Raw genomic sequence first — 15,643 nt, forward strand, 5'->3', positions numbered from 1 at the left:
ATCTGTAGAACCTATCTGTAGAACCTATCTCTTTTGGGCAAGCTGACTAGCTGATGCACTAGAGTGGAAACTCCCATGGAAATTTCTCTTAGAAGGAAACAGATGGTTCTCCGGGGACTAGTTCTAAACACAATATTGAACATTTACTACAGAAAGGAGAACATTTTTTCTAATAATATTTCTAAAAAGTTTCCCTGAAACTTTTTTACCTTTAGTCTTATTTATTTCTTAGTAGAGCCTAATACTCTCAAAAATCCTGGATGTTCATTCCACATTAGATGTAGGTCTGTCTTGCTTGCTTTGGATTAATTTGATTTGGGAAAGGAGGGGGTAATTTCCCATTCTTCAGACAACAGCTCACTTCTACACATTGTCTCCTACTCTTACATCCTCCTATCAAATTGTAGGCATGAGGAATTTCCAAGATGTTAATTTGGCCACCAGGCATGCTCATTGATTTATATAGCTTCTGACTTCAGTATATTTACAGGCCCCTAAGTCCAGAAGGGCTCTTATTTTTGTCCCTGAAAGATGTTTCTGTGAGTAGATACCTGTTTCTAAACTGACATCCATCTGTTATCTCTGGTTGGGTGCTCACAAGCTATCAATAAACATACAAGAAAAACACCTGGTTAGAATTTACCATCTGCCATTTTTGCTTCCACGCTGGAGAATTAGGCAGTTTACTGCAATAGGGTTTGATAAAGGAGGGTGGAGGATGATTTAAAAAATTCAATCATAATGAATATCAGATCCATCCCACATAGTTTGAAATCTACCAGAACAGGGGCACCTGGCTGGCTCAATCAGCAGAGCATGTGACCGGATCTCAGGGTCGTGAGTTCAAGCCCCACGTTGGGTGTAGAGCCTACTTAAGGGAGGAAGGAAGGAAAGGAAGGGAAGGGAAGGGAAGGGAAGGGAAAGGATCTACCAGAATAACTCCTAGCAGTTACAAACACAGCTTATATAAGTACAAGCTATATGGGGGTAAAATTCTATCACCTCTTTTCTGATTCTAAAGCAGGAACTTACACAAGAAGGCTTGCTTGAGTCAAGTTCCTATGTTCATGTATCCTCTTTCTAATCAGTACTTGCTCTAGGTGCAGCCATCCAGGGTTGGCAGCTGTGTGTTTTCATATGAAGAATATTGCATGCTTTGAGACCTTAGTGTGTGAAGAGCAGAATGGTGAGGAGGTAGCATTTCATAAGGAAGGCCTCACCTAAACTGACCAGTGGTGACTTCCAGGCTTCTGTGGGAATGAAAGCCTTATAGGTATTGAGGTAATGGTGGGCCTGCCTTATTACAGGAAGCTGGAGACAACAACCAGTTCTGTTGGAGGAACCTCTTTTCCTGCATTAACCTTCTGAGGCTGCTCAATAAACTGACCAAATGGAAGCATTCCAGAACCATGGTGAGTGGGGCTTCAGATCATAGAGGTGTCCATCTGACCGAATTTTTTTAATCTTAAATATTTATGGACTTCCTGCTTTGTGAGCTCTATAGATAGACAATGAATGCTACATAAGGTGAACACCTAATTCTGGGTATTTAATCTATATGAGATCATTATTCACCAGTCCATTTCTTTACAAGGAGCTGAATATGGACCCTCCCACAGGGCTGCTCTGGTTAGAAAGTTAGCATTGTTGTTTGGATTACAAACACACATCCCAAATGATGCAAGTCTAAGATTATTCATTGCAGCATGAATCATGAACGATTAGAAACGATCTAAAGCCTATTAATACAGGACCAACTGGTTAAATAATTTTGGTACATCCTTATAATAGAATATTATACAACCATTAAAAAGAATGAGGCAGGGAAAAAAAGGAATGAGGCAGTTCTATATTGATACGGAATAATTTTTAAGATATATTGTTAAATAAAAAGCAAGGTATGGAACAATGTGCCAGGATATGTAGTTGGCTGTGGTTTTTGTTAATAAAAATAATATATGTGTATATAGAATTATGTACCCAGAAGATACATAAGAAACTGATAACAGTAGAAATGGGATGTGTGTTTGACATAATTATTTTGCTCTTTATATCACATACTTTGAATATTAGAAACTTTGAATTGTGACATATAATTGTGACATCTAAATATAAATAGAACCTGAACCATAGATTCCCAAAAGCTCCCCCAGGGCATTGAGACCAGTCAGGTTTGGCTTAATTTGTTTGTGAGTTGGAAGTTCCAAGAAACTTTAGATCCTTATCTGCCTTTCTTCACTCTCACCCCTCTTTAAATGGGTAGATGCTGGTGGTATTCAAATCAGCTCCAATCTTAAAGCGAGCCCTCAAGGTCAAACAGGCCATGCTGCAACTTTATGTTCTGAAGCTGCTAAAAATACAGACCAAGTACCTGGGGCGCCAGTGGAGGAAAAGTAACATGAAAACCATGTCAGCCATCTATCAGAAAGTACGCCACCGCATGAATGATGACTGGGCTTATGGGAATGGTGAGTATTCTCAGAGCTCTTGACCTCCAGGAGTTGCCCAGGGTTTAAACAAAACTAAATAAGGGGCGCCTGGGCGGCTCAGTTGGTTAAGCATCTGCCTTCGCTCAGGTCCTGATCTCAGGGTCCTGGGATCGAGCCGGGCTCCATGCTCAGTGGGGAGTCTGTTTCTCCCTCTCCCTTTGCCCCTCCCTCCCCACCTCTCGTGATTTCTCTCACTCTCATGCTATCTCTAAAATAAATAAAATCTTTAAAAAAATAAAACTAAATAAACATTTATCTCTACTCTTTTGGTATGAATTGTTACATAGTTTGGATGAGAAAATATATATGTAATTATAGTCAGGTGCTGATGTAACAAACTTTAGGGTTACTGTCCCAAATTCTAGCATGGGCCCTAGTCCTATATTAACTATAAAAATCAATTTCAGGGTGGCTCAGTTGGTTTAGCATCCAACTCTTGGTTTTGGCTCAGGTCATGATCTCATGGTCGTGGGATCAAGCCCCATGTGGGACTCCACTCTCAGCAGAGAATCTGCTTGAGATTCTCTTCCTCTGCCCCTCCCCCCACTTGCACATGCATGTGTGGGCTCTCTTTAAAATAAATAAATAAATCTTTTTAAAGAATCCATTTTATAGGGGCACCTGGCTGGCTGGCTCAGTCAATAAAACATGCAACTAGTGATCTCAGTGTTGTGAGTCCGAGCCCCACATTGGGGGTAGAATTTGCTTTAAAAAATTTCCATTTTATAAAACAAGTAAATTAAGAGATAACTACCTCCTTTTGAAAACATTCCTTTAAATGACAGGTTTCTCCAAGAGATTTCTAAAATTAAAATAACCTTTTATTATTAAAAAGCAGTTAGAAAAAGGAAAACAAACAAACAGCTTTCCCTGCTGGCTCAGTCGGAAGAGCACATGACTCTTGATCTCAGGGTTGTGAGTTCGAGCCCCAAGTTGAATGTAGAGATTACTTAAATAAATAAACTTAAAAAAAAAAAAAGGCAGTTAGAAAATACAAGTCAGAAAACTTTTTATTGTATCACCATATTTATGCCTTATTTGTACCACTGGCAGATTGCCACTGTTAACATCTTATTGTATATTTTTCCAGACCTTTTTCTTTGCATATATGCACATTTTACTTAAATGATAGCAAATTATACATACTATTTCATTATCTTTTTTCAGTTAACATTATCTACATCTTTCCATATCAGTATGTTTTCATTTTACCTAGTAAGTCCATATTCAGAATTCCCCAGTTGTCCCAAAATGTTCTCTTTTTGTAAGTTTTATTTATTTAAGTAATCTCCACACCCAGTGTGGGGTTCAGTTTCATGACCCCATGATCAAGAGTCACACACTCTTCTGACTGAGCCAGCCAGGCACCCCCCAAAATGTTCTTTAAAGCTATTTTTTTCAAGTCATAATCCAACCCAGGGCCACAAATTTCATCTGGTTGTTCTATCCTTTAATTTGTTAAACCTAGCAGTGTTTTGTTTTCACTTTTTTTCCATAATGCTGACAAATTGAAAAACTAGGCCAGTTGTCCTGCTGAATATCCACCTTCTGGATTTAGAAATGGCATCATTTACCTTATCTCTCTATCTCTGGTATTACTAGTAAACTGAAAGTTAGATCCGGAGGTTTGATGGATTCAGTTTAAACATTTTCAGCTATAATACATTTGAGGTACCATTGGGAACTGCATATTGTCTCACATTAGGAGACATTATAATATCTGGTTGACCACCAAAATATGATAGATTAACCAAGTTTGGAAGAATTTATTCTGGAGAGCTTTTCCATTGTACTGACATTTGCTGTAGTGGGATTTGACCATTATTTGCATAATTGTATTTAAGAGTTTTTGGTAAAGATAACTAAAGACTTGTCTTTGCTGAGGTTTGTAACCTGCCTAAATTTTAGACAATGCTGAGGTAAAGAACCCACAAAAGTAAAGGAAATATATGATTGGCAGATAACAAGCCAGGATGCAACTTCTATGAGACATAAAGCCAATTAACTATTTAAATTCTTATAGATTTTTAAAACATGCAGATGTTTTATCCTGCAAATGGCATAACTTGTCGCTGCCATCATGAACCCAAACCCAATCTACACTTCCTTAAGATAAACCATTAAGGGGCACCTGGCTGACTCAGTCAGTAGGGCATGTGACCCTTGATCCTGGGGTCATGAGTTCAAGCCCCATATTGGATGTAGAGATTACTTAAAAAAATAAAATCTGTATTTTTTTTAAGATTTTATTTGACAGAGAGAGCTCACAAGCAGGGGGAGCAACAGACAGAGGGAGAGGGAGAAGCAGGCTCCCCGCTGAGCAGGGAGCCCAATGACGCAGGGCTCGATCCCAGGACCTGAGTTGAAGACAGGTGCTTAGCCAACTGAGCCACTCAGGTGCCCCCAAAATAAAATCATCAAAAAAAAAAAAAGATAAACCATTGAGTGTGGGACATAAGAAATCTGGGAAAGCTGTATCTCTAGCCCTGAAATAAGTGTCTGAGTAGGATAAATAGAAGAAAGCAGATTATCTGTTTTCTGTTTTTACCTTCATGGAAGCTTTCACCTCATAATTTTAACATACACTGACACATACATTTATCATATGCTGAGAGAGGTCACAGGGAATCAGTAAAGTCTTCAGTAATTGGTCCATTCTGATTCTCCTTGTTGTACCTCTTCTTGCCTCTTTCCATTCCTTGAGAGCTCGTGATTCCATTCAAATGGGTAACTCCCCTACCCTAGGAAAGCTCAATAAAAGGAATTGAGTTGCCATTTTGAAAAACATAATAACATATAACTAGTAAGAAAGTGAAATAATGAAAAGGAAGTACAGTAAAAAAAAAAGAAGTCCACCTCCCTCAGGGGCCTTATTTCCTTCTCAGTAGTAATCACTGTTAGCAGTTTCTAGACTACCTTTCCAAAGATAGTCTCTGCATATACAAGTGTATTTTTTAAACTGAAGTGACAGCATATTATACACTTACTTTGTACATTGCCCTCCACAAAAAGGAAATTCTGAGCAGTTTCATTGTTCTTATCCCATAGACCATAGTCTGTGGTAAGAGGAGCAGAGTCCTGAGTTGTATACATGTTCTTCTTCCTCTCTTCCCAACACAGACATCGATGCCAGGCCATGGGACTTCCAAGCAGAAGAATGCACCTTGAGGGCCAACATTGAGGCTTTTAACAGCCGCCGGTATGACAAACCCCAGGACTCTGAATTTTCACCCGTGGATAACTGCTTGCAGAGTGTGCTGGGGCAGAGGTTGGATCTGCCTGAGGATTTCCACTATTCATATGAGCTCTGGCTGGAGAGAGAGGTGTTTTCACAGCCCATCTGTTGGGAGGAGCTGCTCCAGAATCACTGACTGAGCTCTTAACAACAAAACATCTGATAGATGGGGTTTGGCTCCAATAAATGGTGCTCTGCCTCCCCTGCCCATTCAGCCTTTGTTTCCAGGTCTGGGAGTGCTTGTCCAGGGGAAAGCTGGCCAAGCCCAAGGACGTCCAGTGTAGTGCAGGGCCATTCTGGGGGCTTTGGGCCTGGTGATAGTGCAGGGCTAGGATCCTGAGTCACAACAAATTGGTCAGCTTGCACTGGGGTCAGTTGGGTGCCCAGTTGGCCTTGAAAATCTACTGGATCAGTCCTGGACAGGCTCTTTTGTGGGACTGCTCCCTGCTTTAGTCTTGCCCAGAACCAGGCTAGCCTTTGCTGACCCCAAGAGTGAGAATAAGTTTATTATGGCATTTGACCCATGACATTCATCATAGGTAATGGGAGAGACAAGTCATAAAATAGGGAGAACATTTCCTTCTTGCTTACCCTGGATTCCTAGGACTTAAAAGAGGTTTGGCAAAGCCATCTTTGAAATTAAGTCTGTATTTTAAATTAAAAATTTTGACACCTCTTTCTAAAATTATTAGCTCAAAGATGATTTTAGAGCACCTGCACCTTCTTTGTAAAGGATGATGATTTTACCATTACCTAAATACTGCATATGTTATCGTAAGGTATATTGTGTAAAGTGTTTTCTTCTCTACTCCTGAAGAGATCTATGTTCAGTCTGAGAATTATTTCTCTGTGTATTGTGTACAGGGCTTGCAGGGCTCTGCCACAGCCAGTCTGAAATAGGCCTCCTCTAAGGATGCTTCATGTTTTTCTGAAGCTACTTCAGTCTTCAAATGACTGAGTACACTGTAAAAAATTATCCTTTTCATCCAATTCATTTTTTAAATGACAAGTAACTACAGGAGGTTTTATTTATTGAGATGGCTATGTCCATTTGTGCTCATGATCGATTTATTTTTTAATTGAATAGAATAGCAAGAGCATCACAGCTTACCATTTTTCTATGTTGATCAATGATTTTTTTTCCCTTTTTACTGCAAGTACTTTCAAAGTGTCGTATGGAGATTTAGCAATATACTGTTCCTACCTAAAAGTATTGCACACTTCTTTGAAAATACAGGGGTTGATGTATCAACCTCTTTAAACTTCTTTTACAGCAGAATCACTTATTTGTCAGTTAAGCGTCTGACTCTTGATTTTGACTTGGGTCGTGATCTCAGGGTCATGAGCTGGATCTGCGTCCCCACATCCTGCTGGGCTCTGCGCTCACTGGGGAGTCTGCTTGAGATTCTCTCTCTCTCTTCCTCTGTCCCTCCCCCTACTCCATACATACTCTGTCTCTCTAATAAATAAATAAATCTTTCAAAAAAAAATCACATACTTCTCAACAGAAACAAGGTTTTTAGAAAAGCTTCTGATTTGATCAGGATCATTTTATTTCTCTGTCCCCACAATTATGTCATCTATATTTTCAAGCTTTTTTATTTTAAGTGCCCTCCCCCCTGGCATAGACACTACTGAATCTTTTTTATGATAGCACCAGGCCACTTTAATTGTGCCAGGAGGTCTAGTAAAAAATGGCTTACTCTGTCAACCACAGTTCATTTGGAAGTCACGGTACAGTTATTAACGATATCCAAAGGAACTAGACCAGAACTCGAACTAAAGCTTGGATTTTACCTTTTTGAGCTTTAAGGTAGCAGGACTTCTGTTTTTATGGAAAGGTAATGAAGAATATAAGTATGTAATGGATGACACTTCTTAAAATAATTTGTAAATTTTACCTGAGTAGGACAGCTGTCCTCGCTGCAATCAAAGTAATTCACTGAGCATATCTATGAACCCTATTAATCTATTTTAATGTGGTTTAACTGAAAAGACAATTTTCAAGGAAAGAGCAGTCATCAATCTATTTCTCTTAAAGCCATGTAGTATTTAATTTGTGTCAAGAACAAATAAGTTGCCCTTTTAAAAATATGCACATGAATGCTTTCTGAGGCATAGAAGTATGCTAAGCTTTAACATTTCATACTTTTTTACAAGTCTTCTCTTAAGGGAAGATTAATTCTCAGTGCAGATGGAGAAACTGAGATACCAAGAAAAGTGATTAGTTTCAAATCACAGCCTTTTTTTGCTGACTTGCTGGGATAGCATTCAGGTATTGACAGCCAGCCCCATATGTTAAAGTAACTGATTTGAATCTTCCAATTTGAGAACCCATGTGTGTGGTTAGGAATAAATTCAGATTAACCAACCTCCAATGGTGATTACTGTTACTACTTAGAAGGACATTATTTGAGTGATTTATAAAGGATTTTTATTTGTGAATACTTCAGTGAAGTTTGTGTTGTTGATAACACTGTTTATCTACTGAAAGCACTTTAATAAAAAGAAATTGAACTGGAGTTAGAAATTTGGTCTTTAATTCAACATAAAAGTATCTTAAAGACAGATATAGAAAGGAATAATACATAAAGAAGATGAACATATAAAATATTGTGTAGTATTCCCTGGGGGTAGACTAATATAAACACAACTGCAAAATCTCAATGGCTTATGACAAACCTTTATTTCTTGTTTCTGGGTCTGGGGATCAGGTGCAGCTCTGCTCCACTCAGGTTAACTTGCTAGATTTAGCTCTGCTCCACACATCATCTTATTCTGGCATGAGGCTGATGGACTAGCTCCTGCCTGGGACATAATACTATTCTCATGGTAAAGGGCAGAAGCAAGCACCAAACCATACCATGCAAGCACCTGGAGGGGGCTTAAAGCTCCTGCTTGGCTGTGGCATAAGTCAAATTGCTCATACTCCATTGGCAAAAAGCCATTCACATGGGGCAAGCCTAACACTGGGCCAGAGAAGTACATTCTACCTACGGAAGGCAGTTGCCACCAGGCATATGGGTAGACAGTGAGTCCCAGCAGCTTCTCAGTGAGCTTTTGAGATTGGTGGTAGGGCTTTCTTAGAGATTCTTGAGAATTTCCACAGCTTTCCAGTTTGCATTTGAAACCACCCATTTTTCAGTGCTTTATGCTGCTATTTTCAGTTGTGACTTTCTTGACTTTTGTGTCCATCGTACCCCCAGCTCTTCATCTAACAATAATCTTGGTTCTATAAAGACAATTCTATAAACGAATGAGTGTTTTGATGGTCTCTTTTTCTCCCACAAGTAGTTGTGATGAGTTTGAAGTCTTTCCTCTAGGCCTTCTTGAGATGACCTATATTTGCAATAAAACTAGCTGAGACTAAAAATGCAGCTGTAGTTCTGGAACAAAAATGACACTGGTTCATACAACCATCAGACTTGTGACCTTGATCTCATCGATGCTATTATTGATGAGCTAAATAACCACCTTAATATCCAGGCTAGGTCAAGTATGAACTTGGGAACTCTTTGGCGCTCTGCGAAGGTTCTAAGTATGTTTAGGGTAATTCGCAGAGGCAAAGAAAGGACTGCCACTATCTCAGAAATACTGGGCATGGTCAATTAACATCTGCTCTACGTATACTCTAATTCCCGGCCAGACTTTTCTGTAGTGGTATGATAAAATGTTTTCTGTAATAAAAATGTCTTACAAAATATTATGGAATTTATAAACAACTTTTGTGAAACACCAGTAGGTTTTAGAGCAGCTACTGCTATTCTTACATGTATTCAATACTAATACATATTTTAATGGATATTTTAAATGTTGCTTTTCAACATGAGAGACATCAAATACATACATAAAATATATTTTAGAGTAAAAAGGTCTCCAGCATGATTTTATTCTCTATACATTAAATAAAACTTTTGTCTGCCTCTGGGCCTCCTGCTTTCTCATTTTCTCTTAACCAAAAAAAAAAGAGAGAGAGAATATAGTGATAGTGAAAATTGCCTCCCGTATAACCCCACCACTCAACAATGAGCCATTTATATGGTGGCAGTTTAACAATATAAGGAACTGTGTAACCTCTAAAATAGGGCAGAACAAAGGGAGAGATCAAAGCACTGTCTGTATTGGCAGAGCATTTTGTACAGCAACATGCAAATACTTTTGGAAATGTTGGCATGGGTAAGTCCTAACTGGTGGTTTTTGGGAAAGCACATGAGTTATTTTACTCATTTTTTCCACTAATGAATTTTCAGTGGCCTCTGGTATTCCTTAAGTCCTGGTATGGAAAGTTTATAGAAGGTAAGTCCTGAGTACCTTATACTTTCAAACACCTTTTCCAGGTGAATGCATTTTCTAAATGTTTGGCTATTCTAATGTTAGCCTTAAAATGTTAAACCTCAATATTTGGAAGATTTTTCACGGAAATGTATTCTTGAGTTGAAGGGATCAGATCATCTAAGACAATCTCCATCCAACGCAAGAATTCCTTTAATTAGTATCGGCTATGTGTTTATCTAGCCTCTAATCTTTTCACTGACAGTAATCTCACTATGTCATAGATTCAGTAGTAATAACTGAAATGTCTACAAAAGAATTAACTACCTCAATACAATCAACTTATGGTATTATTTGAGCCAGAAGAAACATGAATACATTTATGGAATCCAAACAACTGACATTAACTATGAATTGTACTTTCTTCCCCACTGTATTCATTTCCCAGGGCTGCTGTAACAAGTTACCAGAAACTGGGTGGCTTAAAACAAGAAAAATGTATTCTCTCACAGTTAGAGGGGCCAGAAGTCTGAAATCAAGGTGTCAGCAGGACTCACTCCCTCCAAAGTCTCTAATCATTTCCTTGCCTCTTCTAGCTTCTGGCAGCTTCTGGCTTCATGTCACTCCAACTTCTGCCTCCGTGGTCACATTGCTTCCTCCTCTTCTCTCTCAAAAGTCCCTCTGCTTCTCTCTTCTAAGGGTACCTCTGATTGATTTGAAGACCCGTCAGGATAATCCCAGGTAAGCTTTCCTCAAGAGTCTTCATTACATCTTTGCCATATAAGGTAGTAGTCACTCTTTTGCTATTAAGGTAGTATTCACAGTTTTTGAGGATAAGGACATGGACATATCTTTTGGGAAGCCACCATTCAACCCACTACACCCACTAACAATCATCAGACATGTAGTAGCAAAATTGATTAATTTACTATTCTATCATTATTAGAGGTGTAAGGCAAGTCCTGAAGGAAGTTACTTTGAAAGATGCTTGCAGCTATTGATGTAGTCAAAGAAGATTCAAGTAAAGAAAGTTTCAGGCTTAGGTAGAGGATTCGACATAAGGAAGCAGATGTAAAATTGAAGAATACATTTAGGTATTGGTATTTTTGGTTTTTGTTTTTTTTAAGATTTTAAATATTTATTTGACAGAGACACAGCGAGAGAGGGAGCACAAGCAGGGGGAAGTGGGAGAGGGAGAAGCAGACTCCCCGCCGAGCAGGGAGCCCGATGCGGGGCTGGATCCCAGGACCCGGGGATCATGACCTGAGCCGAAGGCAGACGCTTAACGACTGAGCCACCCAGGCGCCCCCAGTATTTTTTTCATACATGGGAGCACAACATATATACTTGCTTGTATCATATTTATCCCGGAGACCTATCTTTCCATATTAATATTTTCTTGAATAAATATATTTAATAATCAAATCATTCTTCTCTAACACTGCTTTAAAGTATGTTTCAGTTAAGAAGAAAGGGTATAAGTGGGAAGAATGGTGTGTGTACGCCCACACATGCATGTATATGTGTGTGTGGTGGTGGGGATGAGGTCAAGGGAGATTTACTCAGTTCTCACAGCAATAGGCCAAAGCGATTTGAAATATAATTTCCTAACAGAAGCTCTGGACATTCAGACTCCCAGATCCTGTAAATGTAATGAGATTGTGCCTGAGTGGGCTATGGGGAGGTTTTTAGGCTGTTTGCTCCTTTACTAATTAGCCAGATTTAAATTTCAAAGAGCAAGGACTTTAAATTTTTACTTTTACATATTTTATAGAAAATAACCAAAGTCTTTCTAAGGAACTACAAGAGTACAAAAGTCATCCCATCTCTGCTCAAACACCTTTGGTGACAGTGACTTCCTTACTAAATATGACAATACCATCTGTCCCCTTGCCTCCAGATGGAAACATTAGTTTGAACATTCTGTAACATTTTGTTCAAATGCTTAATGGAGCTGGCAGGACAAAGATCCTCCATGTGGACACCTGTGAAAATATGTCTTCACAGTAAGATGTGAGAAAGTTTACCCAGAAAGGCCATAGAGCATAACGGCTCAGATTGAGGGTGCTCAACCCAACTTGGTGAGATATGCTATGCAGGCTCTGCATCTATTAGCTGTCTGAAGAATGACAAGTTCTCTCCTCTCTCTCTGCCTCAGATTCCCCATCTGTAAAATAGGGATAATACTACTTACCTACCTTCTAAAATTGTAAGGATTAAATGAGTCGATGTTCATATAGTGCTTAGAATAATGCTTGCTAAACGCGAGCATTCAATAATCGCTGATTACTATTATTTCCCACGTCATTCCCCTCCCTATCAAAGAATACCCAGCAAGAATAATTAATAGCATTTTAATTCTCTAGTCCAGGAATCAGCAAACTACAGCCCAGGGGCTAAATCTGGCCCACTGGCAGGTTTTATACATACAGCCCATGAGCTCAGTAAGAATGGTTTTTACATTCTTAAGTGGCTGGGGGAAAAAAATCCATGAAAGAAAAAGATTTTATGACACATGAAAATTCTATAAAATTCTAATTCAGTTTCCATGATAGTTTTATTGGAACACAGCCATGCTCACTCGTTTACATGTTGTCTATACATGCTTTCATTCTACATCAGCAGAGTCGTTGCAAAAGAGGACATAAGGCCTGAAAAGCCTTAAGTTACTGAGTTTGCCGACCCTTACTCTAGATAATTTTGTCTCCTGTCCGCTCCAGCTGGTCTTTACTGCACCCCAAGGTTCTCACTACCGGGACCCTAGTGGCTGGCCAGAGGAAATTACCTACAAAGAACATTTTATTTTTCTGTAACTTCCTCTACAATATTAGAGCTATAAAGGATGAAGTGAGTGCAGTGCTATACTGTTGAACTTAATGAACTAAAAAGAAAGGAAGAGAGGGAGGGACCAGAGTAGAAAGGAGGAAATCAGAGTTTTTAAATGCAACTTCTAAGAAAGATAATGATAGAATATTCTAAGTTTGGATGTTCTAAGAATGCATGCTTCAATTCTGGCAATGTTATTTTTTTTGAAGAACAGCACAGTTTGTATTACTATTTATAAAGGAGACATAAGGATGTATATTCATAAACAGATAAAATTAAGTAGTACTATTCTTTTCTTTTGCAAGTTTTTTTTTTTTTTTTAAGTAATCTCTACACCCAACGTGGGGCTCGAACTCACAACCCCAAGATCAAGTCACATGCTCTTCCGACTGAGCCATCCAGGTCCCCCACCAGTGCTATTCTAATGTGAATTTGAATAGTTATCTAAATTTAACTCATCTTCCAGTTTACACAGGAAAATTTGTTCAGTTCTTACAGAATAAACATAAGATTCTTAAGTCTTAAACATTAAATGATTCTTAAGTGGACTGGTAGTTAAGAAAAAATGCCTGTGTTATCAATGACTTTTTTTTCCTAACAGCAACCTGCACTGTGTTATATAACAAAGTCTGTCTGTCAGCCCCACACCTCAGCAGCCCTCCTCCTTTCCCTGCAGGTCAGTGCGAAGCCTTTCTCTAGTGCAAAGGCTGAAGATCCACTTGATCAACGGAAAATGGTGCTGCCATTGAAATTGTTCTGATTGTCACTAGACCACTTTATGTCCTGCCTGTCTACTGACAAAGCATGCTTTCTTGTGCTTTATAGCTTTTTTTTTTTTCAGCTTTATTGGGGGTATAACTGACAAAACTGTAATATATTTAAAGTGTACACGTGATGACTTGACACGCATATACATTGTGAAAGAATTACCACAATTAACACATTCATCACCTCAATTTTATATATGAGAACACTTAAGTTCCACTCTTAGCAATTTTCAACTATACAATACAGTATTATTAACTATAGTCATCATGTTATACATTAGACCTCATTCATCTTATAACTGGAAGTTTGTACATTTTTGCCAGCCTCTCCCCATTCCATTTTCCCTAATCCACAAATTTATATCCTTGAAAGCAAGGCTTACTGGAGATACTTTGAATTCACAAAGCATTTTCACCTGCATTCCATCATAAATTCCTTTATGGAGCCTCCCCTTGACATTGTCATCACCTTCACAGTAACCCAAAGCAAGAAAGTGAAGCTCAGAGAATTGCCCAAAATTGCATGACTAATAAGTAGTAAGGCCAAGTTTTGAACCCACATCTTCTGGCCTCACGCCCAGGGTGTCTTCCTGAATGATTTTAGTGTTTAACAGCACCAGCTGGACAGACGGACAGAGCTGGCTTTGACTCTGCTTGTGTGAACTTGGGCAAGTTACTTACTCTCTCTGGCCTCCAGCAAACTGGAGAACATAATGGAAACTACCACACTAGTTGTAGGGAAGTAATGATGCCATGATGTGTGTGAAGTGCTCAACAAGGGGCTTGACATCAGCGCTCCTTCAGTGTTAACTAATATCTGCAATATGAAATGAAGGTCTAGTTTAGAATGATGACAACGTCAAGGGGAGGTTCCATAAAGGAATCTACAAGGGATGCTCAGGCCTTGGACTCAGCATTGGAGAGAGGAGTTAGAGATGACGGAGGGCAAGAGACTGGGAGAGCAGTGTTGCCACTGACAATGGAAACTCAGCAGCTCACAGAGGGAGAGATGCCCTCTGTCCAGAGAATAGTGCAGCCTGAAGACTGGAGCTCAAATGGAGGCCATTCTTTCTGCTGGGGGCTGTGTCATCCCAAGAGAGGTAGTCACTGACATTATCAGATGAGCCGGCAGGTGAGGAGACACTGAGGCAACAACAGCAGAGAACTGAAGACGGGACTTGGAGATCAGCCAGCACTTGGAATGCAGCAGGAGGCAGACAGACATGAGATGACTAAGTGACGTCCGGATGTAATGCACAGATCAGAAGCAAGTGGGGAGACTTAGAGGAGGAGGAGGGGAAGAGGAGAGCAACACTGACTTAGGCTCAGACATCCATGAGAACGAAGAAGTGGCCAGGCTTGCTAGAATGAACGGGATACTTCTACTGAATCATGGCCATTAGTCCACTAACGTCTCTCACTACCGCCGAGGCATACAAAAACGAGTCTAAAAAAGGTTGCTCACCCTGGAGAACACAAGTAAACATCTATCGGGATGAACTCCCAAAGCTGGAAACGGAACTGCACCTGCTGTGTAGCCTTCCTTACTCCCGTTCGGGGCCTAACAACCTTTTTTCAGGCCTTTACTCTCTTGGGGCCTGTACCCGGCTCTTTATGAACATTTTCCCGGGATTTTTTTTTTCCCCCACTTCAACTCTCAAAGGCTGTATGTCATTTCCCAAAAAAAGGTCCCGGAGTCTTCGACGACCTCTCCAAGCTCAGCCAGTGAGTGGCCGGGCTCCTACGGCGGAACCGGCCCCCTCCAAGCCCACGTACCACACCCGCCCGAGCACCGCCCGGTCCCGCCCCCCAGCGCGAGCCTGGGCTTCCGGGCACTCGCGGCCGTCGTCGCCGTCGCGCGAGGTGAGCTGGCCCAGCCAGCGCGGCGAGGCCGGCGGGGGACCGCGGACGGACTGCCCCGCCGGGCCCAACGGCTGGGCGCCGGGCCCCGGTGTCCCGGCAACAGGTAAACACCGCGCGGCCCCGCCCCCCGCGGCGCGCGCCGCCCGGCGTTTGTGCGCGCGGCCCCACCGGCGCCCGCGAGCCCGGCGCCC

The 15,643-nt window shown here is 40.4% G+C and overlaps 1 protein-coding gene across 1 annotated transcript in view; it reads left to right on the forward strand.

Moving 5' to 3' along the window:
• The window catches only part of STRIP2 (striatin interacting protein 2), a 48,568-nt gene extending 42,708 nt beyond the window's left edge, over positions 1–5,860 (forward strand). The window contains exons 19-21 of the mRNA XM_021699362.1: positions 1,308–1,412; positions 2,264–2,468; positions 5,610–5,860. Of these exons, the coding sequence (XP_021555037.1) occupies positions 1,308–1,412; positions 2,264–2,468; positions 5,610–5,860 (561 nt within the window). The remainder of the gene's footprint in view (positions 1–1,307; positions 1,413–2,263; positions 2,469–5,609) is intronic.
• Positions 5,861–15,643: the final 9,783 nt, after the last annotated feature.

Source organism: Neomonachus schauinslandi, chromosome 12 (assembly GCF_002201575.2).
Source record: "Neomonachus schauinslandi chromosome 12, ASM220157v2, whole genome shotgun sequence".
Taxonomy (NCBI): domain Eukaryota; kingdom Metazoa; phylum Chordata; class Mammalia; order Carnivora; family Phocidae; genus Neomonachus; species Neomonachus schauinslandi.